Source organism: Poeciliopsis prolifica, unplaced genomic scaffold (genome assembly GCF_027474105.1).
Source record: "Poeciliopsis prolifica strain line A6 unplaced genomic scaffold, Auburn_PproV2 SCAFFOLD019, whole genome shotgun sequence".
Taxonomy (NCBI): domain Eukaryota; kingdom Metazoa; phylum Chordata; class Actinopteri; order Cyprinodontiformes; family Poeciliidae; genus Poeciliopsis; species Poeciliopsis prolifica.
This window is the reverse complement of record NW_026562394.1, coordinates 7,054,425-7,070,999: the sequence shown is the minus strand read 5'-3', so window position 1 is coordinate 7,070,999 and position 16,575 is coordinate 7,054,425. Positions and strand designations below refer to the sequence as shown.

Sequence of the window (16,575 nt, the reverse complement as noted above, 5' to 3'; positions counted from 1 at the left end):
CGAAGCCCTTCAGTCGACCAGACTTCCACACGTTGGCTTAACGTTAACAGCTGCTTCGCTCAGCTTGGCAGCTTATCTCTTCACAGCGGAGAGATGGTTGTTTACATTCCGGCCCATTTTGGTAAGATTCATAGCGTCGAACTGCCTCTTCACGTAGCTGACAGCGAAACATTTACGATTGCGTAGCATTTTAAATTCCAATAGAGTCTAAAGGCTGAACTATTGATTAGATTTTAAGAACTATAGATTTAATTATGTTTGTGTGATACAGTTCTTAGGTTAGACATGTATGGCACGTATCTTAATTATACAATATAATTAAATTCTGCTTAGCAATTATAATCTGATAATATATATATCAATCACATTAAGTCCTACTTGTATTAAAGCCTCTGAAAACCTTTCACAAGGTACGAATGCGTTTGCAAATAGTCTGTTTTCATATTTGGCTTCAGACAAAATATGACAAGCCCTTTAGTGTATTCCCTTTTTCTTTTTAATTAAACACACCGAATTACAGAAATTGGATTTCTTTTCATGGTCTCCTTGTCAGTGAATGTGCTGGTAATCTTCCACCAAAATATCAAACTCTCTCCGCGTATTTAAACATAAATTTCACGTGTAAGGCGCTTTGCGGTTTTCCTAACCCGTACAGTCACAATAACATGCAGCCCAGAGTGTCTTGCATAATAATGAATGAGCACAATAATTGCCAGCGTTTGTGTGTGTGTGTGTGTGTTGGTGTGCGTGCAGGCGTGCACCGGCCCGATTGTCTATGCCGATCCTGACGTTTCAAGCCCATCAGTTGTGGCCAGTTTCCATGGTTACATCTCTCGGGGAGAGCACAGACGTGGGAGAGAGGGGAAAGGAGTTGAGACAGTTATTGTGGTGGAGGGCGCTGCGAAAGGAAGAGCCCAGGATGATGGGAGTGCAGGAGTGTGAACCGTGGGCTGAGACAGAGTAGAAAAAAGCCAATGCATGTTTTTCTGTGTGTGTGTGTGTGTGTGTGTGTGTGTGTGTGTGTGTGCGTGTTACTGTCTGCAGCCGCTGTAACACACACACTCCGGGCTTCAGGGTCGGCATGACTGCTTACCTGAGTCCGGTAAAAGGATTTTTTTTTTTTTGAGCAGAAATGCGGCGCCGCGGGGCATCTGCACCACTTTTGACTTGGAATATTTTTGCTCTGAGTGAGACCCTCGATGTGAGTCAACAGGAATTTCGAGTACAATTTGGTTTCCATGGTGACAGCGGGGAGCGATATGTCCTCTTCAAACAGAGGAAAAAAAAAAAACACACCAGCTTGAATCCCTGTTGTTTTGTGTCTGAATCGTTATTCAGACTATTGATATACCGCAGGACCTTTCAGACGCCAGAAGCCCCCAGCCTGTTTTTGACAAACACCATTTGTACATATGACCAGCAGGTGTTTCTCAGCATCACACATGGTAGCAGGTCAGCTTTTCATAAGAACTTATCTAGACGAGAGCTAGTGATGCTCCTAGAATATACTTTCATATGTTCTCATCCATTTCAATTCAACTGTAGTTTATTTTTGCAAAATGTAAACAACAGACTGAAAATACCAAAAAACAAGTAAAGTTTGGTTTAGATATCTAAAAGAGAAAAGTTTGCGCTTTATTAACTGGACTTCTTTCCTACAGGTCATTAGGAATATTAATGAAATAATATCGAACTGCGTAGCTGAACGTCTGACCCGAGACAGCAGAAGGGCATTTAGTTTGTTGAAAATGAGTTACCAGCGCCAGTCAACAGTCACCGATGACTGTCGTTGAAAATACAATCAGTCTGTATTTGATGACTTGTCAAATACAGACCGATGAGTCATCAAAAACACAAATACTAGCGCACGCAGCAGGTACACCTGAGTGAAGTGGCCCCCCTCTACTCCCCCTCTTCAAATCAGACAAAATGGGTGACCATACCTGTTTGTTAGCCAGGTATGGTCATTAATACCTGGTTAGTAACCAGGTGTGGTTAACGATCATGGCATGGTTAATAGGTTGCACACATGATGTTGTTGTGTGTGTAAAGGCACACACAATATCAGCGTCTTTACACTGATATTCAAATTATTGTGAGGATGCTAGCACCAGTTGTCACCAATTAGCTGTTGAATTAGGTCGGTCACTTTAAAGGGAGTGAATATTCATGCAGTGACCTGAAGAAATCAGCTTCCATTTTGTCACTAAATGGGTTATTTTTGTAATTTGTCAAAAACAAAAAAGATGTTTCTCCCAATTGATTTGTAAGGTCAAAAAATATGTTTTAGATACAGTTTTATTGGCTAAGTTTAGCATCGTTTGTCTTTGGTTGTTTTTACTTATGGTTTCTAAATATTACACAAGGACGTACGATGACACTTGGTGTGTTTTGTACACTTTCGTTCTTTTTTCCTGACGGTTCGTGTGAAGCCGCTGCTGCGTCGTTGTCCCCGCAGACCTCCAGTGTATCTAGTTCTCATGTTAGTATTCTGGAGACATTAGCAGGAAGCGCTAACCTGCTTTCGGCTGCCTCTGAAGTGGAAGCTCTTGCCGTCTCAGTGGGGGCCTGCTCTCAGTTATTCTTGCACTCCTCAAGATGCGCCTAAATGTCTCTGCAGCCACTTCGAAATGCAGCTGTTAGCTTAGGCAGCTTTCAGCGAGGCGTTCCGTCGCCGTCTAATTTACCACTCTGTTTCCTCCTGAATTCCCTTCCCTCTGCTAGTTGGGAAGTTTTTGTTTTTTTTTTGTAATTTTCTCCTCGAGCGTACCAACCAGCATTCCTCACCCAGCTGACCTTCAGCACCAAAGAAGAAACGTGGAAGCGACTTTTGGCATCACTGTTTTATTGGGATATGGCGTGTAAATAGATGCACATCATAATGTAACCGAGTAGATATAAAGTGATTCACCAAATTGACCTTAGCATAATGATGAGGAATGTATAAAAGACGGATACGATACAGAATTTGTTAAATTCAGTTTCCTAAAATGCTTTATTTAGAGCGACTATGTGATAACGTTCCAGCAGCAGGCGGTACTCCTTCCTCTGTCGGCGGGTTCCTGTGCTTCGGTAGTGATTGTCCAGACTCCACACATTCACACAGTTGGCGGAACGACGAGGTCTCGGTGTCCTGTGATTATCCGCGAACGTCTCTTGGCACGACATATTGCTCGTCTTCCAAAACACTGGCAGCCTATGAAAGTTGCTTCAGTGATTGAAAGTGAAATCGCACAACCTATGTGACATTTTCTCCTAAGGCGATGGACGGCGTGTCGCCGCAAAGCGTCCCGAAGAAAATCGTTTCTGCAGTCGATATTACGTCGTACTACGATGGCGTTCAGCTTCATGCCATTTAATTGGGGGGGGGGGGAATCAAACAAGTTAATTAAAGGTGTCCTAGTCAAGATTTCTTTGTCCCTGACACTGGTTTGATGAAGCATACTCCAGTTCAATGCCACATTCAAGTAGCTGAAGGTTGTACGTTTTAGTTCTTCTTTGGATTTTAGATTATTATGTCTTCAATCAATATAGGAAAGCTAAAGAACTTGTGAAGATGTTCCCTGAAACGTGTAAAACTGTCATCATCCACAATCAGATGAGTTTCATTTGTCAACATGGGCTGAAAGGAAGAAGAATCCATTGCTCCAAAAAACAACAGGGAAGGTCAAATTACAAGGTTCAAATGCACAAAGATCTTAAAATTGGAGAAGTGTCCTGTGGTGCCATGAAAATGAAATGTTTTGCCATAATCGATTATTGCTATTGATTTCTCCTTTTGTTTGCTGCAGTTGTACAGAAATCCACCCCCACTGTGGGACAACAAAGGACTTTTCTATCATATTCTGGTGAACATTGTTGCATTTGTTGTGTGTCTGTATTTCTGCTGGAGGAGGGACTGGTACACGTTACATAGAGGAAGTTTATGTTTGGGTACAAATGGGTCTTTTAAATGAACATGCATTCATGTTGCATTCAGCAACATTAGTTATAAAGTCGCTTAAAGAAGAGAAAGTTGACGTTTTAGTGGCCATCAGAAAGTCCTGGTCCAGAAAGCTGTTGTAGAAAATGTTTGACCTGATTCATAACATTTAAAAACTGATTTCCCTGAACTGAATTGTAAGATTTAAAGAGGAACTGTAGAAAAATTGTTTCTCTGACTTTTGGATTCATGGTAATTAGAGCACGGTGTAAACACAAAACTTACCAAAATTTTTATTTATTTATTTATTTATTCGCTTTGAATTTATCGTATTGCCATTGTATCTGAGCTTATTGTGAGCTCCCTGGCATACAGTGCAGGTCACGTGACATGCAGGAAGGTCCGATACACACCCAATACAGTCTCTCTGCCACGGTAAGGAAACAGGCCAGTGTAGGAAAACTCGGGCTCACACAAGTCTTACACATTTTGAGAAATTGGTCATGCGTGTTTGCCAGCTAAATCAAATGGTGCAGCTGATCGGATGTTTAGTATTAGAAACTTGGAACGTATCGTTTCAACATATCTCAAAACGGCAATTTGTGAGGCTTCGGCTGAAAAAGTCTTGACTGAATGAGAAACGTCTTTCATAGGCTGCCGTCACAAATTGGTCACGACGTCTCGGCTCAAACGTTTGGCCCACGTGAACTAAAGCGGCATCATGGCGTTCCTACGCCGCCTCGATGTCTGGTACGTCGCCATCGAGTCGTTGACCTCCCATCCCGACACTCGAGCCTCACTCACCGACGTTACAAACACTGAATGGCACACCTCTGATATGTCTCATGGATTGTACGACATTGCTATTTTGTTTATTTATTTGCTTTTTTTATGCGTGTTTTTAATTGCTTTTTATACACGAGATCTCTAGTCTACCTGGGATCAGAGAAAAGTTTCAAAGACCGCTCGCTAAAAAGGACTACGGCGTAGATGCAGATGAGTGAGAGTAAACTTCACTGGAAATAAGGCGCTCTCTGCACACTAAAAGTACAACAGATTTCTTTTTTTTCTACCTTGCTTTCCTTCGTTTAAAAAAAACAAAAAACAGGTGCCAGATGTGTTAAAGGCACAGTTCTGATTTTCGAGAAGTGAAGTTATTCTCGTCTCTGTACGTTTTCCCTTCTCGACAAACGAGTTTGGGAATGAGACAACTTCTACAGATCTCAGCGTAGGGGAAAAAAAAATCAGAAATATCCCTTTAAACGCACAAATCGTGATTCATTCTTAAATGTGGCACAAGTTTTGTTTTTTCACCATAAACTTTTGGCATCATTACTCTTTTCAGAAGCATGAACCTATGAAGCAATAAATATATACGTCTTTACAGCTACAGACAAAAACCCTTAAAGGCGGATTTATGAGGCGCAAATGAAAGCTGAATCCAGTCCGCGCCAGCGCATGTTTGCTTACAGATTTGCACAAACGCAGCTTCTCGTGAACGGCTCCCCTAACGTCCTTCTGGGAAACTGGGTTCGATGTTCTACCTGGATGCCATTTGCCTCGTCGGTTCTCTGTAGAGGCTTCAGGCTTTCGTCGCTGAAGCGATCGCTCGACTTGACCGGCGCTTCAAATGTCACGACTAATTCGACTAATCACGATTTGAAAGTCGAAGGTTACAGACGTGTTCGCTTCTGTTTTTTTTGTTTTTGTTTTTTTTTCCGGCCCCTAAGTAGTTTGGAGATTCACAGTGAGCTGAGCGACCGGATCAGTAAGAGCAGCGTGGGGAAATCCAGCCCTTCAGAAATATCGTGTATCGGGATCGAAGGCATCTCAAACATCCGACATATTTTTTCTTCTTTGTTTTTTTTTTTTTTTGCTTCTTTTCAGTCTTTCAGAGCTGCTTGTTTTCTCTTTTCTTTAGGCTTTCTGAGAGCGGCATCTGGGATGAAGGGCTTAAACAAGATCCTACGTAACACCGTTACACACTCACATTCAGTCACATCGGTCTTAGGCCAAAAGAGTCGGAAAATATGAAAAGAAGAAGATTTTTGCCTCCATCGGTTTTGGATATCTTACAGCTCCTTCCGGTTTAGATCTTCACAGCACTTGTTAGAAGCTCACCAAGGCGTAGACCATGCTGAGGAGGGAAATTGGGCAAAAGTTAGGACAAGACGCATCACCGATCTGTTAACTGGTGTTGTAAAGTGATAGGAAAACACAAGTGCGCGCATGGAAACGTCTCTATTGTGAACCTTTGGCGGGAATTTGCTGGAAATATTTTGAAATTCTGGAATAACTTCAACAACTGTGATCAATTTAAATATCCAAACATAAATTTGTTGTTTTTCTCTCGCAAGCAAATGTCCATGCAAAATAATACAAGTAAGAAGGCCTCTTGAAGAACAGACTTTTAGGTAACTGGAGAGTTTAATTCAAGAATAAATGAAAATATATATATATTTTTCCCATCAAAAAGATTTTGAAAACAGACGATCGTCTGTCCTTTCGAAGATAATCTGTGTTTCACTACTTCAGATGAATTCTAACATAAGTGGAAAAATACAAAATGCCATTTTGGCTAATAAGAAAAAAAAAGAATCCCACTTAAAATCACTACAAGGATGTTAAGCTGAAAGAAGAAATTGAAAAACAGAACATTGTTTCAATGACTGACCTCTGGGACGACCACGTTCCTCCTCACCTGTACAAGTAGTAGAAGAAGGAGAGCAAGTAGAAGCCCAGCTTGCACCACGACTCCTTCTGGCAGTAGTTCAGGATGTCGGCGTTCATCACACTGACCGGGTCGTACATCACCTCCGATCCGTCGGCCGGCCGATGAAAGAACCTGAAAAGAGCAGTGGGTTTTGGCCGGTGGGCTCAACGCGCAGCGATCGAACAGCTGCTGTGGGACTGTACCTCCACAGATGGTAGAAGAGCAGCGGGATATTGAGGCCGAGTGTGACCCACTCTCCGGCGCACATGAACATCAGGCAGAAGAGGCCGTGGATGGAGTACTCTGGTACCACCAGCTGGTCGGGACAGACACAGGGAGTCGGTTAAACATCGCCGGGATGCTGCAGGCCGCACTGTGGCGCGATCCGGGAGAGCAAACTCACAGCTTCAGAGTGGAGGCGCCACCATTACAAACTGCTGCTCCACGTGAAGAAGTAGCTCCCAAGGTGTTTAGAGTGTTTTCATTTCTTTCTCGGCTTGTAGAATGTTTTTGCGGCCAGCTTTCCTCCACCAAATCAGTAGTTTGGTCCCGTTGTAAATGTGTTTGAAAGCGAGTTTTTTGTGTTGATGCATTGAGCAGCGTCCTGAACCACCAGACTGCTGCTCAACAGTCTGAATCCAGAGCTGCTGCAATTCTTTTCTACTTTTTTGCCCTTATGTGTCCTTCCTGTTATCTGTTTAATGGTTTTTCACACAATTGCGCCATTATTTTAAGGTCTTGTGTCGGATTTGAATGGAGGTATGGGCTTGGACTAGGCCATTCCATCAGGTTGATCTGAACCATCCCATCATAGCTCTGGCTGTTTTGGGGGCGTTGTTGTCCTCGCACTGAGGTCTGCGGCTTTATTATTTAACAGTGAACATACAGATTCTTTAATAACTTTTCTTCAGGTTAACTCAGAAAGCGAGCCATTATTGTTACGAGTTAATTTCCTAGACTACAGAAAAGTAATTTTTAGAGAAGCTCAAATATGAAAAATTGGGCCGATATTGATATGTGACAGTAAAACTGCTGTAATATTAGATTTACCAATTTTTACTTGATTTGTTTTTATGCGGTTACCCGATTAATCAGAAGAATAATCGATAGATTACTCGATTACTAAAATATTTGTTAACAACAAGCCTAAATTGCAGAATGATTCCAAAAGTGTCATTTATATTCTTAAGATCTATTTTTCTTGTCTCTATGTTGGAAACCCCACCAGCGTCTCTATTTAATTACAATATTTGAACTGTAACTAAATATTTAATTTGCAAACATTTTTTTCTTGTTTTTTAACTGACATTCATGAAGATTGTTTTCATATCATGACCGACATTTGAATTTATTCAAGTTATTTGCTTCTCTTTCTCTCTTTTTTCAAAACCTCCAAAAAAAGACAATTTAAAGCAGTTCTTTAAAAATAAACTTCTTATACTAGAAGTGTTTTTTATTTATTTATTTTATTTAATGGCAGCTTTTTTTTCCATTCAAGCTGCCATCTTTCAAACGTTTATGCAACATTTGTGGCTCTAAACAGGTTTTCTGAAGCTTCGCGCATGATGCTGCCACCACCACGTTTCACAGGAACGTCTGGGGTTTTTTCCCCCCCAACACGTAACGCAGTTTCACGTCTTTATTTTACACTTAAAAATGTTCGTCAGAGTTGATGGTATGAGCCCCTTCCGACTGCAGTGCAACATCCGTAACAACTCAAATGCTACACTTAGAATCTTGCCCTGTTTCTACATCCATTTTCAAAGAAGCATAAAGAGCAACAGGAACTTTCAGAGATCCTTGAGTTTAGATTTTTTTTTTTCACTAAAAGCTTTGAAACAAGATAAAGAAAAAAAGAAACTCCACAGATAAAATCTTTGATGGCATCTCCATCACCGCCTGACTGCAGGACAGGAACATACGTGAATCAGTGTGTGTGTGTGTGTGTGCGAAAGAGACAAATGGTCTTGGTTGTCTGAAGCCCCTCTGTCTGAGTCATGGTTCCCCTTCTACCCTCCCAAAAGGTGAGAAGCATCTGTTACTCACTCTGCGGAGCAGGTTGCAGATCCTCTCGATGTTCAAGATCCTTTCTCTCTGAAAAGGCGCACAAATAAAGAAAGAACATCGCTTGTCAATAGTCTGCAAACTGCAAGATGTTCCTACAGAACAAAAGCAGTGACACAATGAAAAGTGGGGACCAGAACAAATGAGCTGGAGATGATATTAATGTTGGTAATTATTAACTAAAACATTCACTTGATTCCTGTTTTTTTTTGTTTGTTTGTTTTTGAAAAGCTAAGATTGATCACACTCATAAACTCGTCCACATTTAATGGACTGCGATGTCTTGGCTGGGCGAGCCAACAGCCCTCCGGCGGTATCTGATATGAACGCTGTCCATCTTTCACAGCATCGACGAACCGTCGGACACTAGTTTGGATTGTTCGCTAATAAGCTCAAATATCATTAGCCCAGTCATTAGCAGATGGTTCGTCCATTTTATTTGATTCATTTGTTTATTTTCGGCGAAGCAAAGTTACTACATCAAATAAGAAACACTGGTTAATCAGCAAGTCTAATTCCCTTTTATTTATGAGTCTGAGCTCCTTTTTTTTTTTGAAAGCTTCTGTCTCGGGTCGAGGCCCCTTGATGTCTGCTCCCTTTAGTCGACTTTCTCTTTTTTTTCCGAAAATGTGGACATAAATGGAGAATCCCCTGCTGACCTGAGAGTAAATTCTGCCCTGAATCTTCAGCCAGCTATCAACTATTCAGCTTCAGCACAGTTAGCTCGGTCTGTCTGACTCCCTCCGTCTTTTTCGAGCTCGGTGCCCCACATCCGTCACCAGCGCAGGTGACGCGGTTCGACGTGTGAACGCAATAAACCGGACGCCTTCCGGTTTGGTGTTGGAGTCGTCACCGAGGTGCCCTCATTTGTGCCGGGTCGATTCCAAATGAACCAGACGCTTATCAGAGGCGGTCGAGAAATTACGCAAAGCAAATAAAAGAGAACGAAAAACGATTTAGAGACAACAAAACGTAATTTGTGTCTGCTGTTTTGAATAATGAAACACTTTGACATGTTTTTGTTTAAATCAAATTGACACAAATGATGATTCTGCAGCCGTATTTAAAAAGACACATCCTGGTCTTTTTAAATACGAAGCAACCCACGAAGGGTTGAGATTAAAAAGCCGCCATTTTTCTCGGAAAAGTCGTGTCTGTTTCTCAAAGTAACAGCGCATTTTCTGTGACATAAAGCCGGATCGTATGAGTTTCCAGTTGGAAATACAAAAATTATTCTAAAAAAAACACTGAAGCTGGGAGTCCTTGAATGATCAAACTATTTATTGGCCAATCTAACCATTTCTTTCTTGTTGAACTACTTTTCAAATCCACAAAACGGAAGAGAAAATAGAGGCTTGTATTGTTAATAGTAGCACCAAAAAATGTGCAAATTCAGAAGTTTCCCTGATGTCTAAAATGCGGTCGACTTCGGTTTTGTCACTCGAGGTCTGATTTCTGGGCCAACCATGTTGTGTCTGTGTTGGAGTCTCTTATTTTGAAGTAGTAATTTAGTTGTTGACCTGAGAGTTGTTTCATGAGGAGCGTCTGCTGTGCGAGATGAGACCAGTGTTAGACGAATGCTTACTGACTGTAAGAAGGGGATTTCAGCTGAGGTATGAAAACAATTGAAAGGATCGACTGCGCTTGCAAGATTCCAACTGTGAATATCAGCGACAAACACAAATCCAAACTAGAAACGCACGTTTCAACACTGCCGTGTTGTCTGCATGTGACTCCTCTCTCAAATGTTTACTGCCTCTGTTGTTTTTGCACACAACGCTGGCCGAGTGAACGCGGGTTTCTCTTGGCTTAAATCAAACCATGGCTGTGTACTTTCACCGTCTATTTCCAGCCAGCTCCTCTTCAGTTGATTTGTAATTTTGGGAGAAGCTGCACATCAGCTTTTAGATGCCTGACGTGTTCCAGTTGCCATCTTACTGTGTGTGTGTGTGTGTGTGTGTGTGTGTGTGTGTGTGTGTGTGTGTGTGTGTGTGTGTGTGCGGGGGTGTGTGTGTGTGTGTGCAACGCCACTCAGTCATGCAGCTTTGACGCAACGAGCTTTCAGCGTCGAAAAATGGCTTCCACTTTCTTTTTTTTTCCAGAGACTGTTATGGATTTTACAGGTGGTGCAGCTTTTGTGTCCACTTCCTGTGGCTGGCGTGCCTCCACACATCCACAGCCTGGTTTCACAGTTTCCTCTCCCGCCCCTCATCGCTCCCTCACTGTCAGACGCAGGTTCACTTGACTGCTAGAACATTAGCTGTCCTGTGAAAAAAAGACACTCACAGCTGCTCCTCGGTTGCTAAGCCAATGATGGCACTCATGAAAGCTGATAACTAAAGACAGGAATCACACACTGATGTTTTCTGCAGCTTGTTGGACAGTAAAGTATATTTTTTGTTTTTTTAAACGGTTCTCTCTGACAGCCTCGCAGTTCATCATTGTCTAAACAGGGGCTTCATTTGAACGGGTCTCTTTAACTGGTTAGGCCAAGGAGCTCACGTCTTTCAAGAGCGCTGATTGCTTTAATCTGCATACAAATAACTTCTCAAAGAAACAGCGTCCGCTTCACCGATCGCTTGGAAGCCCGGGATTAACGGTAAACTCGAAAGTGCAAATATTTATTGCTAAGAAAATGAACGCGTCGCCCTAAACGGAGCTCACTCGAATACCCAGAGGGATACCCAGACCATTAGATGGTGGCTGCCTGCTCTCTTTACATGATGTGTGTGATGATTATGAAGAAAAAAAAAAGAAAAACATCTGAAAGCAGAGATTGCTCTTTGAGCACATGAAGGTTTGATGGTCTCTTTCTCTTCGTTTTGGTTTTAGATTTAGGGAAACAACAGGGTTCTTCTTACCGCTCTGGTGGGATTGCTCTGATCAATGGGGTTTTTGAAGTCTGTGCGGAGCTCATCAAATGCAATGATCTGAAACAAGAAGAAAAGAGAAAATGGGGGTGGGGTTGAAGTAGCAGAACGGTGTGAGAAAATGTCCTTTCGACTTTTTAGACGCACTCGTAACAATTGGCTGCAGGCCGATGCTATCGACGAGCGGCGCCTCCCGGTGTGTACCGCCCGGCTGCGGCCGCATCGTGAGAGGCACACATGGTGATTCAGGGATGGATGTGCACATATGCAACTAGTGGAGGCATCGATCTGGCTTGTCTTGTGAACGGCAGCGTTCAGAAAAAAACGCTGACCTATTCATTATTGATCAGTAATTAAAAGCATCCATGCGTCTTGCAAAGTTTTTGAGGGACAAAATGCAAGAGTTTTCCGTTTGGATGCATTTTGGAAATGACTGCTCCTTGAAATGCAAGGAAAGAATGAAGGGAACCAGGGGAGGAACCACTTGGATGCATAATAGAAAACGTCCCGGTAATTTCCCCCTATCTGAGTCCATATGGCGCCCCCTCAGCTCTCACACTGCGCTCCCTTGTAAACAGATGCAGTTTCCATGGAGACATGGTGAGTCCCCTCACTGGGCACCATGGTTACTCTTGAAAGAGAAGGAGGGGGGAAGCTGATTGGTTGTGTGAGCCATACATAGTTTTGGGTGCTGCACCCAGTGGGTGGAGGCAGACACGAGGGGTGGGGGGTCGGAACATATTTCTGGTTTGACGGGCGTGTTTAAATCACCACAGAGCCAGACACATGCCTCTCATGCAGACACAGTGGGTGAGACACACAGTCTCACCCACTTCGTCAACTGGGACATTAGTCATTTTAAGTCCTGCAGTCCTAATGAGGCGTTTCATATTTCGCTTTATGCCTGCCTGCCTCCATGCAGCAAATGTAAAAATAGGTGAGACGTCGAAGCGGAGATGTTTGCAGAGCGTGTAGCCGCCAAACAAAGAGCTCAGGTCTCCTGAGGTGTCTGAACAAATTCCACCCAAAACAGGGAGCTGGATGGAGCCCAATCTGGCGGGTCAGAGTCATGATCGGTGTGGCTTTCATGCAAGCCTGAGCACTTTGTTTGAGAAAGTGTTTGTCGTCTGGAGCTCTCCAAGGGCTGACTGATGGCATAATTAGAAATCATGCATCCAGGGAGAGTGCTAGCTTGTTCGGTGCCCTGGGCGAGCAACACTCAGCACCTCCTGCCCCCCACTCTCGCGTTGTCAACCAACCATGACACATTATTTCAAATTTCCACTTTCCGAAGCAGGCGTAATGGAAATTTGATTAAATCTTATTTGAAAGACACAGAAGTGGAACACGGCACAGGTTGCACAGTGTAGAAAGTGCAAGGAGCTGTATATATATATATATCTATAATCTTTTTGATATTGATAAGTATCAGTTATCGGACACAACAGCAGTATCGATATTGGAAAACAGTCCAAATTTTCATATGTTAGCATTTCCATTAAATAGTCTCTTGCTGCCCACATCGCTAATTTCAAAAACTGCTACTGTGTGCATCATTATGTTACCTTACATATTTATTTCTTTTAAAAGGAATAAAAATCCAACTGATCACATTTCTGCTAAACAGAAATGGACACATTCATAAAAGAATGCATCTACCTGTACGACTTCATTACAAATCTGGGCAAAACTTTGCCAATATTCTGCTAATGTTGAAAATACACAATTTTGCAATGGTGGTGTTTCCATTATATAAAAAATGCAACTAAAATCACACGTGACATTTATCATAAACCTGAGTTTTCTCAAAATTGTCGTGTTTATTTAATCATATGATCAACAGAAACTATTCTAAGGTCATATAATCTTCAGCCATGAGATATAATTTCAAAGATCAATAAAGTTTATGTTACTCATAAAAGTGCACAGTTGGAAACTGTCTATCTAAAAGCAAAAACCCATTTTTACTACTCTTACTACCGTTAAAGTATTCACAAAAACGGCACAGTCAAAGTACTAATCAAAATTTCAGGTAAAGTAAAAACAATGATGCACAATTTAATTAATTATTTCATGCCTGGGCTGTTAATCAATTTAAAAAAAAATTATTTTGTTTTACCTATTTTTTAGGTAAAACAAAATCTGTGAAATCACACTGGTTAGTCGGGAAGAGGCGTAGAGCGACACAAACACACACACATACACAAAACATCTTTTTGATAACGTGGACAGTAATAATGGGTTAAATTGACTGTGTGTTCATTGGTTGTCATAATTACTGACCCCCGGAGTCGTAGTGGTGGGCTGCAGCCTGAACTTTAGGTACGCCTCTGGCTCCAATTACAATATCACATTTTAGGACTTTTAAAAAAGGCACATTTACTTGTTTTACTTTTACCCTAAATAGCCTGAGCCAATAAGTGTTCTTGTGCATAAGAAAAGAGAGAGAGAGAGAGAAAAAAAACCAAGAAGTGTTGTACAACTGCGTGTAGGTGGACGTGTTTGTCTGCCTGCGTGGGATGATATAAGAGTGGACGTCCACAGGCCCCAACATGTGCCTGTTTCGCTGTCAATGTGTGTGTGTGTGTGTGTGCGTGTGTGTGTGTGCGTGTGTGTGTGTGCGCAGTGGTTTCACTCACCTGCCATATGACAAAAAAGATGAGCCCGGCGCACAGAACCAGGGTGAGCATGTAGCAGAAGGCCGCAAAGGTGAACGCCATGTCTTCCCCAGCCAGCCTGATGACCGGAGGGGGGGGCAACAAGGAGGAGAAAAAAAAAACTTCCCACCTGCTTCCTTCCTTTCTTTCTTTCTGTGTGGTTTACCGGCTGCCGGTATCCCTCCCTCCTGAGTGGTGGCTTTATTGTCTGTTTCCACCCCAGGTGCAATCACTGCAAGTGATCAATAGTGAGCTCAAGCTGCTTCCAGTGTTTGTCTCCCCCTTTTTGTGCGGCTGACAGCAAGAGGCTTCGGGGAGCTCTGAGGAAATCTGTTCTTCTCAGCCACAGTTTCGCTGTTGTTGCCCTCAAACAGCGCGCACACACACACACACACACACACACACGGTGCTCCTCTTTTTTTTTTTTTTTTTTCTCTCTCTGACAGGCAAATAGTCTGCCTCCTCCTCCGCCGAGGAGTTTCTCCTGAGACAAAACCTACACATACGTCTCTGAAGGTAAAAGTGTCTGATGGACACACACAGACAGCAGAAGCACAGGATTGTTGTCGTTATTAAGAGCATTAAAAAAAAACGAATAAGAAAAAATCAGGATCACTGTCCAGGGTGGTTATGGCTTACGGCAGTCAAGTTTATTATGGCTTACAGTTCGTTTATTGGCATGTTATTCCAGGTCATATTTAATGATTATTTCAGCTTATTTCTATCAGTGTTGAGCATTTATAACTCCCTTCTAAAGTTGAAGGTATTGCTTCGCAGGCTCATTGTGACAAATACTTGTTGCTCCGGTGAGTTACCCAAGGAGGACTCGGAACGGCACCGCACAAGTTTGGAATACGCAGGAAATTTCCGAAACACTTCAAGGCTCAACGAACGCACGACCGAAAGCAAGGACGGACGCCTTCACTGACCTTAACATCGAGCAGGGAGTACCTGTCTGCCGGAGCAGCCGTGTCTGCCTCTGAACAGTCCACTCTGCCCTTGGTTCTGTCAGTTTGGGTCGGCACCATTGTCAGTGTTGTCTGCCCTGTATCTGCGTCTCGGATGCATTCCTCAGAGTTCCCCCGACCTCAAAAGAGAGAGAGACAGAGCCTTCACACACTCAGGTTCTTCTCTGGGGGAAAAAAAACCCCCAAAAACGTCTCACTTCTGGTCGGAAAGAATTAAAAAAAGAAAGAAAAAACAAAGAGAGTGGAGGGGAAACGATTCAACCAGAACACTGTAGGGAATCTACATGTTCACAGTACGCAGTGGTGCTGATTTTGAAAACACTCCTGTTGACAAGCAAGACATCTCCACAGCTCTCAGAAGTCATGACTTATAGATGGCAGCCTCTCATCTCCCTGCTTGTGCCGCCTGTCTACCCAAAGCCCCTCTGTTACAGACCCCCTTGTTTTTTTCGCAGAGATGCGTATTTCCTCAGTCTGCCGTCTCTGGCTGCCTCTTTCCACTATTTCTTAGACTGCAAGAGCAACATTTCAACCACGGTCGGCGTTATGAAAGTCAACCAATAGCGTCTCTCCGTCTCCCTCCCCGCTCTCCTGCTTTCTCTCTCCTCCCTCTCTCCTCTTTTCCGTCAGTGTCCCTCTCTCGTGCATTTTTATATTTCTATAATCCCCCGATCCCCAGAGACTGATGAGGAGGCAGGGCGAGCTGGAGATGTCTGCCTCCCTCCCCGTCCTCCTCACCAGAGCTTTCAATCATCCATCACTTGGTGAAATGCAAGTCTGGCTCTGAGAGGGTGTTGCTTTCTGTTACCTGTCATTTCCTGCCTCCGCACCATTAGCATGCAGTGAATTGCTGTATTTTACTTTGCCTCGGTCTCATTCCCCCCCACACACACACACCTCTATCAGTCATTCTCAGCTTCACAATAAACTGATTTCAGAAACCGCTGGTGCCGTGATGCAAAGACGTGCCACGTAGTTTTGTTTTTTTAAAATTGAAAAGCCTCAAATAATTTTGTTTTCTAGTTCTGAGCGTGGACATCTCCTGTCAAAGATATGGGAAGAGAAATGTTCACAGCATCCAATGGTTCGGTCTCATTTTCTGCATCAGGACCATGTAAGATGGTGGTCATAGCCGTCGTGTTTCTGCTCATTTTAGCTGGAAATCTACCAGATATGTGAAGAAAGTTCTCTGGTCAGATGAGACGAACCTGACGTTTCTTTTGTTCAGATCCGAATCGCAGTGCGTATGTAGCACATTGTCACTCTGGTGAAACATGTCGGCGGCCTTTCATTAGCAGGTCGGGTGGAAGATGGATGGAGGTGAACGGAAGAGAACGATGTGGGAAGAAAACCTGTTGCATGATCTGGCAGCGAATCGAAA

The 16,575-nt window shown here is 43.0% G+C and overlaps 1 protein-coding gene across 2 annotated transcripts; it reads right to left on the bottom strand.

Moving 5' to 3' along the window:
- Positions 1-2,825: 2,825 nt before the first annotated feature.
- Positions 2,826-15,762, bottom strand: cnih2 (cornichon family AMPA receptor auxiliary protein 2). 2 transcript variants are annotated; one of them, XM_055043755.1, is made up of 6 exons: positions 15,156-15,762; positions 11,561-11,629; positions 8,682-8,729; positions 6,839-6,951; positions 6,624-6,767; positions 2,826-6,059 (listed from the first exon to the last, which is right to left on the bottom strand). In XM_055043755.1, the coding sequence occupies exons 1-6, from the start codon at positions 15,252-15,254 to the stop codon at positions 6,032-6,034; spliced, it is 501 nt and encodes a 166-aa protein (XP_054899730.1). In that variant the 5' UTR covers positions 15,255-15,762; the 3' UTR covers positions 2,826-6,031. The 2 variants fall into 2 exon arrangements, with proteins under 2 accessions (XP_054899730.1, XP_054899731.1); XM_055043756.1 differs by having other exon boundaries at positions 14,209-15,254.
- Positions 15,763-16,575: the final 813 nt, after the last annotated feature.